The sequence below is a fragment of the Dama dama genome, chromosome 8 (genome assembly GCF_033118175.1).
Source record: "Dama dama isolate Ldn47 chromosome 8, ASM3311817v1, whole genome shotgun sequence".
Lineage (NCBI taxonomy): Eukaryota > Metazoa > Chordata > Mammalia > Artiodactyla > Cervidae > Dama > Dama dama.
Genome location: NC_083688.1, coordinates 19,811,168 through 19,826,009, shown reverse-complemented (window position 1 = coordinate 19,826,009; position 14,842 = coordinate 19,811,168). Strand labels below are relative to the sequence as shown.

The 14,842-nt window shown below is 35.1% G+C and overlaps 1 protein-coding gene across 14 annotated transcripts in view; it reads left to right on the top strand.

Moving 5' to 3' along the window:
* Window positions 1-14,842, top strand: part of MFF (mitochondrial fission factor) — a 28,822-nt gene that overhangs the window by 2,603 nt on the left and 11,377 nt on the right. For 6 of the 14 annotated variants that reach the window (XM_061148604.1, XM_061148597.1, XM_061148599.1 and 3 more), the window contains exons 2-7: window positions 672-783; window positions 1,570-1,745; window positions 2,681-2,901; window positions 3,945-4,114; window positions 8,239-8,327; window positions 11,205-11,279. In XM_061148604.1, coding sequence (XP_061004587.1) covers window positions 1,708-1,745; window positions 2,681-2,901; window positions 3,945-4,114; window positions 8,239-8,327; window positions 11,205-11,279 — 593 coding nt within the window. In that variant the 5' untranslated portion in view covers window positions 672-783; window positions 1,570-1,707. The remainder of the gene's footprint in view (window positions 1-671; window positions 784-1,569; window positions 1,746-2,680; window positions 2,902-3,944; window positions 4,115-8,238; window positions 8,328-11,204; window positions 11,280-14,842) is intronic. The other 8 variants (XM_061148607.1, XM_061148600.1, XM_061148608.1 and 5 more) reach the window with 3 other exon arrangements.

The following is a 14,842-nucleotide window of genomic DNA, read 5'->3' as shown; positions in this document are numbered from 1 at the left end:
AAGGCTGTACTCCTTTTGAAGTGTCTCTTTCAGTGTTATTTCCAAATACAAGCTTTTACTGTGCTTCAGGTACATGTATATGTAAGTATAAGAAGGGTATCTCATTTCTTATTTAGAATGATGCACAGAAATGGATGAGAGGCTACCTCTGGGGACCTGAGTTGTTACATAGTATAGGATCAGTGGGACACTTCATTGTTCTGTATCATCTTGTGTACTTTGTACCATGTGCATGTGTTACTTGTTCAAATTAAATACTGAATTAAAGTTATGAATGAAATTAAATACTGAATGAAAGTAGTTGGATGAAAATTTCGCCAGTGCATTTGTTTCTTCTTAATTTATGTATATATACACACATACATGCCTAAGTATTAAGATTCTGTTAAACATATATATATATATTTCATCAGCTATGTTTTTCTAAATTCAAATCAGAAACAATAATCTTTTATCTTGCGTTAACTAGTGAATGGTTGTAGGGCTCTGTCTCCAGGCCTAAAATTGGTGGTAAGTTTGTTCGTTTTTTTCTTTATTTATTTTAGTGGTTTTTTTAAATGTAAGGCTATGCATCTTTAGTGGCTTTCATCATTCAGAGGATTTCCAGCAATGAATCTCTGATGTCAGTATCATCTAGTTTTTCAGTTAGCTCCATTTTTTTTCTCCCCCAGGGACAAAAGTGGCTCTAAATCCAGCACGTGCGTACTGAGGCAAGTTAATGGATTTAATATGAAGCACAGAAGCAGATAATGCCAAAGAGCAAGCAGTAATTGGTACACATTTGTGAGTAAAAATGTTCTCTTTTGGGTCTGTTGTGTTAGTCTTTAAACCATTTGCATGCCAGATCCTTAAAATTCACACATTTTGGTAAAGAATAAAAGGTGCAAGTTAGAAGTCATAATTACCAATTCTCAGGGTTTAACCCCTTAACCAACCTCTAAGAACTCTCCAAAGCATGTCAGTGACGTGGAGTTTGAGATGTGTGATGTGTCTCTGACATGGAGTTTAAGAAATGTCCCCACTGTGACTTAAATTTATACTCCTTAATTTTTTTATTGTCTTTAATTTTTATTGACCTTGACTTAAATATAATATCTTTCACTGAAAACTTAGTGTAATTTAGCTTTCAAAGTTACTTGCTTTTAAAGAAATCATTACTTACACATCAAATATTAAGTTACCACAAATACATCTTTCTGCCCTTTACGTTATCTTTGTAATTTCTTCATTTTTACTTAGTCTAAAAAAGAAAAAGATTTCCCCCCCCCTTCAGAATATAATGCTTAGAGGAATTTTGTGACAAAATATTTTCTTCTAATCTGACTTCACATTTGTATATATGTTTGATTAGCTTTTCTTGACCCTGTTTGCAAAAATCATAGTCTAGTGACTATGCCTGAAATGGCCCTTGTCATTTTTGAGGTAGAGAAGAACTTTTTTTAGGAGAGATTTGAAGATTGGTTTTGGTTGAAATCCCAAAATAATTTTAAGTAGATATTTACTTTGATTCATAGTTTTCATATGAAATGAATTGTTGAAATACTGATTTTTATTCTTTCTTTTTTACAGCTGGAAAAGCAGTGTCCGTGTTGTTATGTACACCTTCAAAAAAGTTCAGATCTGTAGGGGAATTGTTGTGTAAAGTAAACAACTCCAGGGTAGCAGTATTTTAATAGCTTTTATAGACGTGTATTTACTGTATTAAAAATGAGTAAAAGAACAAGCAATGACACATCACTAGGAAGGTCAGTGACGTTTTATTCAGTTGAGCTGGTATTATAGGCTTGAGACATAATGGCTTTAAAGCTGATTGCCCACGGGCTAATCATCTTTTACATTTTGATCAACATTTTTTATCTCGGGCAACTTCCTTTCTGCTGCCTTTCCTTGGAGCATGGATTCTTCTCTAATTAGAAGATTTTGCAGTGCATATGTTTTGCCTTTCCCTTTGAAGGCATGTCATGTTTTTTAAAAATATACATGCATATATGATATTCAGTACAAATGATGAATAGTGTGAACTTTTCACACTATGGTCCCTCAAAATGAATGCATACATTAAGGATTTATTAATGTATATTCTTTATTTGATTTACAAAATTTCATCTCAGTCATCAGGTATAAATTCAGTAAGAGAAGTTTTAATTTGTATTTTGTGAAACTCAGGGGATTGCTTCTTTTTTAGTAAATTTAGAATTAGCACTATTTACCTTCTGAATCTGATTTTCATCATTAAAAAATTTTATTTTTTCCATGCATGATAGCAGTTTCTAATTTCATTTTTATAAAGTCCTAGCAGCTTCCCTTCAAATAATTCACTAGGAAATTTCTATTTGAGTTTTATTTTCAGCAGTTTTTATTTATAAGCAGCATGCCTATCTGTTTATGCAACGAGGAGGAGAGTGTATGTATGTGCATATTCATGTTGTAGTTATACACAAATTTTAAAAATTTGCTCCTAAATAATAACCTCAAGGTGCAACTTCAATTAAGTGGGACGGTATTATATTGAGAAAAGCGTTTTCTTCCATCTTGTATTTTTCCTTTGTATGTGTTCAGTACTCACAAACGAGAAGTCTTCTTGTGCTTTTTCTAAAAGGTATTGTCTTCTAACTCACTACATAGAGAAGACTGCATTTTAGCACTCATTCACCCCGTTCTGTAAATTTTTTGCCCACAGAGTGAGTGGGGCCGCCTTTCCTTCTCCCACTGCTGCTGAGATGGCGGAAATTAGTCGAATTCAGTATGAAATGGAATACACCGAAGGTATTAGTCAGCGAATGAGGGTCCCGGAAAAATTAAAGGTAGCACCACCAAACGCTGACCTGGAGCAAGGATTTCAAGAAGGAGTTTCAAACGCTAGTGTGATCATGCAAGTTCCAGAGAGAATTGTGGTAGCAGGTATTTTATATTTGTTTATAGAGTTGTCTGATAAACCTTTATTTTATGTATTTTTATGAAAACTTTGGGAACTTTTCAAAAGATTTAGAAAAAGGATTGGGGCCCACTCCAGTATTGTTGCCTGGAAAATTCCGTGGACAGAGGAGCCTGACGGGCTGTAGTCCATGGAGTCGCAAAGAGTCGGACACGACTGAGCAACTGAGCACACAGAAAAGGGATTGAGAGGTGCAACTTTACATTTTCTTCAAAAAGTTTATTAATTACCATAGTCTGAAATTTCAAATAGTATTTGTTAATAGTTCAACTAATTATTGAAGTATGATTTGCATACATAAAATGTGTGTAATTTTAAAGTGTATAGCCTGATGATTTTTGACAAAAGTATACTCCTGTGTAACCTCTACCACAGTCCAGATATAGAACTTTCCATAATCCCACCCCGAACGGTTTTTTATTCAGTTCTTACCCCTCAATTCCAGGCAACCATAATCTCCTTTTTATAATCAGAGATCAGATTTATCTTTCCAGAGTTTTGTATGAATAGAATGATAGCACTATATTATATACTCTTGGGTCTGGCTTCTTTTGCGTAGTGTTAAGTTTTTGAGAGTCTTCCATATTATTGCTTGTATCGATTGTTCTTCCATTTTATTTCTAATATCCCACTGTGTGGATATACCACAATTAGTTTATATATTCACTTGTTGGTGAACATTTGAGTTGTTCCTTTTTTAGTGCTATTAAGAATAAAGCTGCTGTGAAGCTTTATTTCATATCTCTTAGGAATAAGTTGCTAGATCACATTATAAGTTCTGACTTTTACCTTTGTGAACAGCTGTCAAACTATTTTTGAAATTGATTGTACCCTGCTATGTTCCCATCAGTGACATATGAAAGCTCCATTTGCTCTGCATCCTTGCCAGCACTTTGTATTGTTAGCCTTTTTAATTTTAGCTATTCCTGGTGGGTGTGTAGTGGCAAATACATTTGAACATAACCAGTATCTTTTTAAAAACCTCCCTCTGTATTGTTTTTACTCTCAGGAAATAATGAAGACATTCCATTTTCAAGACCAGCAGATCTTGACCTTATACAGTCAACTCCCTTTAAGCCTCTGGCTCTAAAAACACCACCTCGTGTGCTTACACTGAGTGAAAGGCCGCTAGATTTTCTGGATTTAGAAAGACCTGCTCCAACCCCTCAAAACGAAGAAGTAAGTATTGGAGCGTTAACAGTATCTGAACTGGAAATAACATAGACAACTGCAAAAGTTAAAGAGGCGTCAAGAGCCTATAAATCCTGTCATTAGCAATATGTAATGATACCCTTCTGCATGGGCCATGGATTGCTATAAATTCTGGTTTATAGATACTCGAAATTAGATACTGTGCCTTTTTTTTTTTTTAATTTAAATATCATATTTCAGGAAAATGACAATTTTGTGGAAGGCATTAACAATCATGGGGTCTTGAAGGAAGAGCTTTTATGGCTAGGAGTCACTTTAAGCAATACAGAAAATTTGGGGAAGTTTAGCATGGGAAAAAATTAACACATCACTTTGTTATAAAATCTGTCTGGCAGTTGGCAAAAGCTCTTTTTTCCCCTTGACACTACCTATTCTCTTGCTTGCTCCAAAGTTTCTACTGAGTTATTGTGTTTTGTAAGGTTACTAGCCCTTTTGACCTAAATATGGCAGGGTAGGGACTAGTAAGATGTTAGTAGCAAAGTTCAGATTTTGCCTTTGCTGTTGATTTAGGGCCACTCTTGTAAAACTCCTTTGCTGTGATTTCTGTCGTTGCAGCTTTTTCGTTTTAATTCCTGAATTCCTATGTTGTCATGATTCTAATAAAAGACAATATGCAAAGATAAGTTTTTATTGATAATGAAACTGCCTTTGTCTTTCATCTTTCACATAGTCCTTCCTAAGAGAGTACATCATGCACATAACCTACAGGAGTGCAGTTTCCCAGTACTAGGTATAGCCTTTTCTTAGGCTGGAAGTTTCTGCTGAGGTGACTCAGATAATACACTTAGAGGTGCCAGTTTAGACATTCCACATATTTGCTTGATGAAAAGTACTAAATTTGAGTCTTCACATGATGAAAGGGCCCGAGGTGCTTGCAGGACTGTATTTAACAGACATCTTCTGAGCTTTTGTGTAAGACAGTGCAGCGAGACACGCTTCCTTCACAGTGGTCTGAGTGAGGGAAAGACCCTGACAGCTGTGAATAATACTCTCTTGGAATGAGGATTCTGCCAGAAGAGAAACCATCCCTTTGATATTCCTTTAGTTTTGTTTGCCTTCTGATCTTCATGATCCCACTGTTTTAGACACTGCTTGGTGTGAATAACCAGCCTGAAAACAAGCTGAGCACTGTCATGAGTGACCATTTTTTAATTAAAATAATGTTTTATTTTAAAGTAATAAATAAGTGGCACTTACTTTTTTGTAAATCACCCCCTTTTTTCTGAATGATTAAGGATGAGTGATAGAAAATTTTTTACCAAGATTTCCCTCAGTCGACCTAGATTCTAAGCCTGTGTGAGGTTTACTCCTGCAGTAATTGTGATATTTAGTCAAATGTGATAAATGTCCAAAGTGTATAGCACTGAAGTGAAAAACTGAGCCTGAGAATTAGTCTTAATTTTGAGGGCCTACTTTGCTGCTTACTAACCACATAGCTTTCATCTAGTTGTTTAACTGTTCCAAGGCAAGGCTCATCTCTAAAATAAAGAATAATGCCAAGTACATAAGATTATTGAGAGAATTAGGTATAATAATATGTATAATATGTTTAGCACATGGTTCTAATTGATGTTAAAAGATCAATAGGTACAAATATCATTGTTATGAAAGTTAGCATCCTCTGGCAAAAAAATATGGAAATAAGTGTCTTATCAACAGATAAATGGATAAAGAAAATGTGAGAAACACACAAATACAATGGAATACTACTCAGCCATAAAAAGAATGAAATTTTGCCATTTACGTCAGCATGGATGGACTTGAAGGGTATAAGGCTAAGTGAAATGAGTCAGAGAAAGACAAATACTATATGATATTACTTATATGGGGAATCTAAAACATGCAACAAACTAGTGACCATAACAGAAAAACAGCAGACTCACAGACACAGAATAAACTAGCAGTTATTAGCGGAGGGGTTGGCATTAAGAATTGGGGAATGGGAGGTACAAACTGTTGGGTGTAAGATAGGCTATCAGGATGTATTGTACAACGCAGGGAATATAGTCGGTATTCTGTAATAACTATAGAGTGTAACTTTTCAAAATTATATGAAAAAAAAATAAAATGGACCATTATAGGGGAAAATACTAAGGCATCTGAGCAGATTCTTGAGGGAGAGATAAGATCTGAATAAATCTGGAGAACCAGTAAACAAAGACCTCATGGACATTGATTTGTCCAGGATTCATTTTTATATATAAATACCTTCAAGTGATTTTGACTTTTGGTTTAACTGTAAAGAACTCTTGCAGTAGGCTCCAAGCCAACTCCTTTTCTGTTTTTTTTTTTCTTTTGTTCAGATGGATAAGTGGTTCATAATCATAACCAAATCTAAACCACACTTTGAAGTTATGTGCTGCTTAGTATGATTTTAAGTTTTGTTGGCATGAAATACAGGATTTTTTCTGCTCTAATGGTGCTTATACCCTGGTGATCTAGTCCCAAGTCTTTTTTAACAGCATTAATGGATACTGGGTTTGCATTTTTGAGAATGTTAATCTTCAAGTCTGTTGGTTCACACACCAGTTGTCATTTACAATAAAATCTAAATTTTTTTTTTAACCATTAAGTTGCCAGGGGTGTTTCCAGTAAAAAAAAAAAAAAAAAAAAAAATTTTTTTTTAAGCAGAAAAGTTCATGATTACCATTGTTTGTTATCTCCTGTGTGCGTGTGTGTGTTAGTCACTCAGTCGTGTCAGACTCTTTGTGATTCCCATGGACTGTAGCTTGCCAGGCTCCTCTGTCGATGGAATTCTCCAGGCAAAATACTGGAGTAGGTTGCCATTTCCTTCTCCAGGGGATCTTCCCAAACCAGGGATCAAACCTGGGCTCCCACATTGCAGGCAGATTCTTTACTGTCTAAGCCACCAGGGAAGCCCCACTTATCTCCTGCTGACCATTAAACCACCCTAAAGTTGGTGGCTTGAAGTAGAAAGAAATTGCTTATTTTGCTCATGGATTTTTGGGGTGAGGTATTTGCATCAAACATAGTGGGGAAAGCTTGTTTTTGTCGTATTATCTGGGCCTAGGCTAGGAAGTCTCAAAGGCTCGGGATGACTCAACAGCTTGAGGCTGCAGTCATCTGAAGGCTTACTCACTGATAGGTCAGTTGATACTAGCTATTGTGTAGACCTTGGCCAGGATTATTGACTGGCATAACTGTACATGGCCTTTCTGTCTGGCCGCTTGGGTCTTGGTGCTATTGTTCCAAACAATGAAAGGGAAAGAAAGCAGAAGCCTTAGTGTTGTTTCTCACTTAACCTCAGAAGTCACATTTATCATCTCTGTAGCAGTCGCTAGCCCACCTAATTTCAAGGGAAGGAAACATAGATTCATCCTTTAATTCCATCTCTTTAATGGAAAGCGATCAATGATAACGTTTTGTAAGAAGAGCATGTAAGTTGGAAGATTGTAGCTATTTCTAGAATGCTAAAACTTTTAAGCGTGTAAGATTTTTTTAGTTTTCAAATATCTAATCTGAATTCGTTTCAACCTCAGAAACCTTATTTGTAATATTTACAAATATATCCCATTTCCTATAGTGTAAGTGCCTTTAAAAGCTGTTGTGAATTGTTGGTAAGTAATGTAAGTACTGATGCTGGGAAAGATTGAGGGCAGGAGAAGAAGGGGACGACAGAGAATGAGATGGTTGGATGGCATCACCGACTCAATGGACATGAGTTTGGGTAAACTTTGGGAGTTGGTGATGGACAGGGAGGCCTGGCGTGCCGTGGTTCATGGGGTCGCAAAGAGTCGGACGCAACTGAACTGAACTGAATAAGTTTATTGCGTAATTATAATAAGTAAAAATATTAATAATTGTACCAGGTAAGATTGAGACTTAAAAAGCAACTAGAAGTCACTATTTTCATAAAGAAGATAAGCATTCCGAAGTTTATCTGCATTATAGTAAGTAGAGGTTTTTTTCTTAACATGCCATGCATAAAATACACACACCAAGTAGCAATTCATGGTTGTGTTCTTTTTTAATTTTGTGAGTAGCCTTAGATTAAGGTCCTTTTGATGCTAAGCAACTACTAGACTACTAAGAATATTTTCTGTTCCTTTCCCTTTCTTTGTGCCTAACAGATCCGTGCAGTTGGCAGGCTAAAAAGAGAACGCTCTATGAGTGAAAATGCTGTTCGCCAAAATGGACAGCTGGTCAAAACTGACTCCATGTGAGTAGAACCACTAAGCATTGTATCTCATTCATAAGTTGTCTCTATACACTGCCTGTCCCATCCTTTTCTAAATGATTTACTTACTCTCAAGTATTTAAAAAGAAAAAAAAGGATGAAGTGTATGTTTTATACCTAAGAACCTGAAGAAAAAAGTCATTTACTTCTAATAGTGTTTGCAGTTTATCATGTAATACATTTACATCAGTTTTATATTTTTGTAGTACTCTTCATAACCTTAAATTTGGGGAAAGAAACAAAATAAAGCATAAAAACACTTTGTTAAGGAAACATCTTCATTTTCAGGTTACTTAATTTGTGATTAGGTTGTAAAAGGACTAGTCAGCTCTGCTTCTGTTGAGCCATGGTAAAGAATATAGCATAACCAAATGGCATTGTTTTTGCTTTTCAGGATTATTTTTTTAGCTCTCTTCCTACTGAGTGACAGAATTCTTAGATCCTTCTCATTTTCTAAAAATTCAAGTACATTGTTTAAAGGACTATTTGTGTAAACCTTTCTTTCTCATTTGATTATGTTATCATACCCTGATCTTAAAAGCTATCCCTACCATAAGATGTTTTAAATTGGACAAGTGATTTTTGTTGTTTTACTAAAATTGATTGGTGTTTTAAAATAAAATATCCCTTTAAAAACTGGTCAGAATTTTTTAAGTCTCAAAGCCATTGGTGATTTAAATTATATAAATTGCTGTTTCTTCCTCATTAAATTTTCAACTTTCGTGAGCTCATTTATCATGAACCTGATTTGATGTCAGACATCACGTTAATCTCTCTGGGAACTAAGAAAGAATCAGGAGGTGATAATGTCTCTCACAGCTTGCAAATCTAGATAAAAAGCAAAACATTTAAACTTACATGGAAAATACCACACAGTACAATTATGCCATTTGTATTAAACTGTATGAAGTTTTAACTTGGGCTTGACTAAAGAATATAGGGATGCAAAAGAGACTTTGATGGGGATTGAGTCTCTCTTTTTTTGCATTAGGTGCAAAGGAGAACTTAACTGTTTTCATTTCTTGGGGAATCTTGAAATGCCTCCTAAAGTAGTTACAGTTATTCTGAAGCATTATGTAGGAAGATAGGAAGTTTGAAAGAATATATGTCTTCTTCAGGGAAGGCTTATCTGAAAGGTTCAGCCATTTTTAATAATGAATTTTTTTGTGATAATTTTATGTTTTCCTGCAGGCCCATGGCTGGCAGTGATAGCCAGTCCATGGAATTCCTTTTTCTAGACTATGTTAAAATATGTTACACAAGTGGTGAAAAGACTACCTAATTTATGGTGAAGGTAGCTTCTTGATGTTTAGAACCCTCTCAGAATGATTAAACATAGACCTAAAGGCTTCTGTTATTTTCTATTTGTAATATTTTTGAGGGCACCAAAAGTTTCTAATTAACTTTCCTGTTATATAAAGATATTGCTTTTTATTTAGTCCATGATTACTTTGAAATTTCCCATAATGAAATAAAAATAGAACTATTTTACTATAGCATCACTTTTGATTTTTTCCCCCACAAAGTATATATTACTGATAGCTAAGTTCAGTTGACAAGAAAGGAAACGGCTCTGCTCTGTAATACATAAAAACCAGGCTTGTGAAGCATGAGCTAGAGTAAATGACTAGTTCATAGATACTTTTGCAGTTACCAGTGATGAAAGTTCCTCAGAAAAGATGAACAACAAAAAAAAAACAAAACAAACAAACGAAAAAGATGAACAAAGTTAGCTAATATTTGAGTTCTTTGTTTCTTTAAGTCCCTTGAAAGGCATTTTCTAGATCAGGGGTACCCCAGTCCCCAGGCCAGGAACCAGTACTTGGCCGATGCCTGTTAGGAATCAGGCCACACAGCAGGAAGTGAGCAAGCCTGCAGAGTTTCATCTGTATTTACAGCCACTCCCCATCGGTCACATTACAGCCTGAGCTCCACCTCCTGTCAGATCGGTGATGATGTTAGATTCTCATAGGAGCACAAACACTAACCCTAGCGTCAAGGCAGAATGTCCTGAGATTGCCACAAAATAGAAATAAAGTGCACAATAAATGTAATGTGCTTAAATCATCCTGAAAATCCCCGCCCCTGCCCCTCCGTCTGTGGAAAATTTGTTCCATGAAACCAGTCTTTGGTGCCAAAAAGGTTGGGGACTGCTATTCTAGATGTTTAATGAAACAGAATCTCATGTTTTAATTTTTAGTTGTAAAAATAGCATGAATATTCAACTATACAGTTTTTTGCAATAGAATGCTTACCTTCCTTAACCATACTTTTTGTTTTGGTAGTTATGTATGTTACCATGGTAAGATATTTAACCATCTTTTTGTTGATAACCATCTTTTTGTTGATAGTGTGACCTTGCCCTTTCTTCTGCTGCTGTTATTAATTTTATTATTTATAATTGTATTCATGTTTAAGAATCTACATTTGATAAACTTTCAAATTTTTATATAATGAGCAAATTATGTATTTAATGCTGGTAATGTGGTAAGGAAGAAGCTATTAACATGGTTCAGCTGTATTTTACCTCTACCAAAGTAATCATTGGACTCTTCCTGTCTTTACCTACTTCAGCCTTTTCTCTGTGATCTGATCCGATTATGTGTCATTGTGCGTGAACCTTTGCCTGCCTCCACTTTATTTTATTCCTTGGATTTAGGAATAGAAGTCCATAGGGGTATAAGAGCAGGAGCGCTGACCTTGTTCTCTCACTTACTTTCTTTTTTTTTTTTCTCACTTACTTTCAAAGAGACAATAGGGCTTGTTATTGACACAAAAATGATCAGTAGATTCGTATTTAGCTTTTTTCTTTGTGTTATAAAAGCTGAATATGTAAAAGAAGCATAATTATTATTTAAGGTGGCACAGATCAGATTCTGCCCCAAGAAATAAAATTTCAAGGTTCCAGGCACCGATTTCTGCACCGGAGTACACGTAAGATTTTTATCTGTCTGCTCTGCTTTTCACAATTAGGAGTTGTTTTAATTTTGCAGGCTTATGTGACACTAATATTTCACCAGGTAATTGGCATGTACTGCCCTAATTCTCTTACTGTTTGGCTTTTAAGTACCTCTGTTTCAGGATTTCTCAAGCTGCTATCATACACTTTGTTTAAAAAAAAAAAAAGCTAGATCAGCTAAGGAAGTTATGTATGATTTGCAGTATAATGGTGAAAGTAGAATGGAATAATTCATACCAAAAATCCTTTCTAGTTCCTTTATTTTGCTTTCATTGGCATATTAGTTCTCTGTGGATTCGGTTCAATCAGATTCAGTGGATTCAATCTTTAAAAAATTTTAGCACACTATCTTTTATTGTTTATTTTCACTCAGAAGGAGAAAAGGAGTCTAATGAGTCATTTAAGTTTTTTTTTTAATTCCATATATTAAGATTAAGCTTTGGAAGAATACTGTGAGATCATTAAACCCACTCTTTCTGTGTGTGTGATACAGCAAGGGATGGGAATGACTGGCCTCTTACGGGGAGGGGAAACTTTGGCATGCAGTATAAGATTCAACAGCTAGTGTAGTTCTCAAGTACCAGAAACCATTCTGACAACCGGTGATTTCTCTCTTAATTCTGATTCTCTTATACTTCTAGGAACCAGTAAATTACCTAGTGGCAAGAAATTAAAACTTTATCTGGATTTAAAATTTCAAGAGAAATGGTGCAAAATTTGTGATTCAGTGAAATTTTTTTCTTCCCTTTCTTACTGTTTTACCTTTACTATATTTTTGGAAAAGACTGGAGCCTCACCAAAGAGATTATCCTCGCAGTTTGAGAAACACTATTCCTATGAAAACCCGTGGAAAAAAGAGGTGTTTGACTTTGGACTTATGTTATAATAATAGCTATGCCAAGTCAATTTTCATTTAAATTTGAGTTCTAACATTGACTAGTGTTGTTTATTCAACACTCGCATAGTAAGAGTTCATATAGGCATGAGAAAGCGCTATTACTAATGAAATAATATGACACACATAAGTACATTCTTCAAAATTTCCTTTTAGAAAAGAAAAAGGTAAAGCTGAGATTTTGCTGTTTTGTAACGTTACTAAGATGAATTTATCGTCAACATGCATTTTTATTAAATCACTAATACTGTAACATTTGCTTGAATAATCTCAGTACCTTTGCAATATGTTTACTTATTTTTCACAGGAGTTCATGTGTCAAAACAAAAAACCAAAGTCACTCCACTTTGGATGGGTGGGCAGAGATGAAGCTCAGCTCTGAAAGCACTGTTTCTGTCACGGTTAATGCCACCAGGGCCGGGCATCCCAGCTAGCATCAGGCCTATCACTAACATGGGGCTTATTCTTTTTTTTTCTTAGATTTGTTTATTTTTAAAGAGACTCACAAGACTGCTTAAAGCTTTGAAAAGAAAGAATTACTAGACTCTTTCTTCTAATTAGTGTAGCTATGATCATCTTATGATTTAGTCATTCAGTTCATCTGTAAATAGAAATAGATTAACCATTAAGGGCATTTAATCTGTACGTATACTGCCCAAACTGGTCATCAGTGTATGAAGTACTTCTACTCTGATTTTGCTGTTTATGAAAGATTGTTTATGAAAAGTTAAGTTTCTTAACTAATCTTTGAAACTTTTGAGAAAAAGTTTTCTTTTGAGAAACAACCTGAAATCCAAATATGATTTTGATGTTAATCTTTGATGAAATATCTTTACTAGCATTAGTGAAGACTTAATTTTATCTTTCTACATTAACATGTTTTCTTACTAAGTTACCATTGGGGACTGTGTATGGTTTTTTCCACTTAATACCATATTCCAATTTTATATGATCATAGAATCTTAGAATTGAAGGTGATCTTACAGACTTTTTAAAACTCAGTCTTCTGTGCATTCCATCTGAAGAATGCTTTGCAGTTAATCTGAAAATAATTTATGCTTGATGACCTGATTTCCCATGTGTGGACAGGAAACACTTGTACTTTTAGAATTTAAATAAACAATTCCTATTGCTTATTTCTGACAAAGTGAGTTTTCTCCAAGGAAGCCTTCTTTCCTTTTGAATTTTGATGGGCAAAAATCCATCAAAGCTTTTTCATGGATTTGGATTCAGTTTGTTGGCATTTTTACTCTTAATATTATAATTCTAAATAGTGATCATTATAGACTTTATATAGGTAGCTCATTTATATACTGTTTCAAATTGGTATATGCAGTGTTCAATGTAAGCCTCAGAATATGAAGACAAAAGCTTCAATTATGTCAGTAGATACTGTCCTGAATAGTCTTTTAAAACTTGATTAAGTCAGTTTAGCTAGGTATGATGGTGTTGCTGTCAAGAACAGTGTCAGGTGGATGCCTGTTTATGTTGAGGAAGAACTGGCCATTTTATTCCTGCCTCTGGTGACACTTTTCTAACATGAATTGAGTCTATTTTCTTAGAAGGAGCAAGAACTTCAGGTATTCTCTGTGCTGCCTGAAGAGAATGTTGAGTACAAGCCTAGTGCCTAGACTTTGAGTCCCAGATATACTGTTTCTTTTACGCTTTTTGGATACCCAGTTTGGGTTCTGCTGAGTACCATGGATCAGTTGATATTTATTGTTGTTGATAAGTTATATATATTCCAGAAGATTCCTAGTCTGTGGACAGATGTTTCGGGTAACCATCCATGAGTCTGCATCTGAAAACTTGCATTTATCTTGACACCATGAGGCCTCATTCATATGGTGAATCAGCCCTGACAGATTACTGGAAAACACGGTTTTCATGTATTTTGTACTTTTTGCTTTGGATCATCAAGACATTGAAAGTTATTCACAAAATTGTGGAGAAGATTTCGTTTTAACTTTCTGGGACTCTGGGAATAATATTAGATGACAGTTACCCTTTCAAAAATTATCCCACTCATTTCATGGTTCCCAAAAATATTAAGTAAAAAATTACATGGATCAAAGTACAATCTTTTTTTTAAAATTTTTTTAATTTATTTTTATTTTTTCCCAATTATTTTTATTAGTTGGGGGCTAATTACTTTACAACATTGTAGTGGTTTTTGCCATACATGGACATGAATCAGACATGGATTTACATGTGTTTCCCATCCTGAACCCCCCTCCCACCTCCCTCCCCACCCCATCCCTCTGGGTCATCCCAGTGCACCAGTCCCAACATCCAACCTGGACTGGCAATCTGTTTCACACTTGGTAATATACATGTTTCAATGCTGTTCTCTCAGATCATCCCACCCTCGCCTTCTCCCATAGAGTCCAAAAGTCTGTTCTATACATCTATGTCTCTTTTTCTGTCTTGCATATAGGGTTATCGTTACCATCTTTCTAAATTCCATATATATGCATTAGTATACTGCATTGGTGTTTATCTTTCTGGCTTACTTCACTCTGTATCATGAGCTCCAGTTTCATCCACCTCATTAGAACAATCTTCTCTTGCAGTTGTTCACTATCTGCTCCACCTGCACTCTTCTGTGTATAATGTGCAAGGATGAGGCTCAGTCTAAGGTGT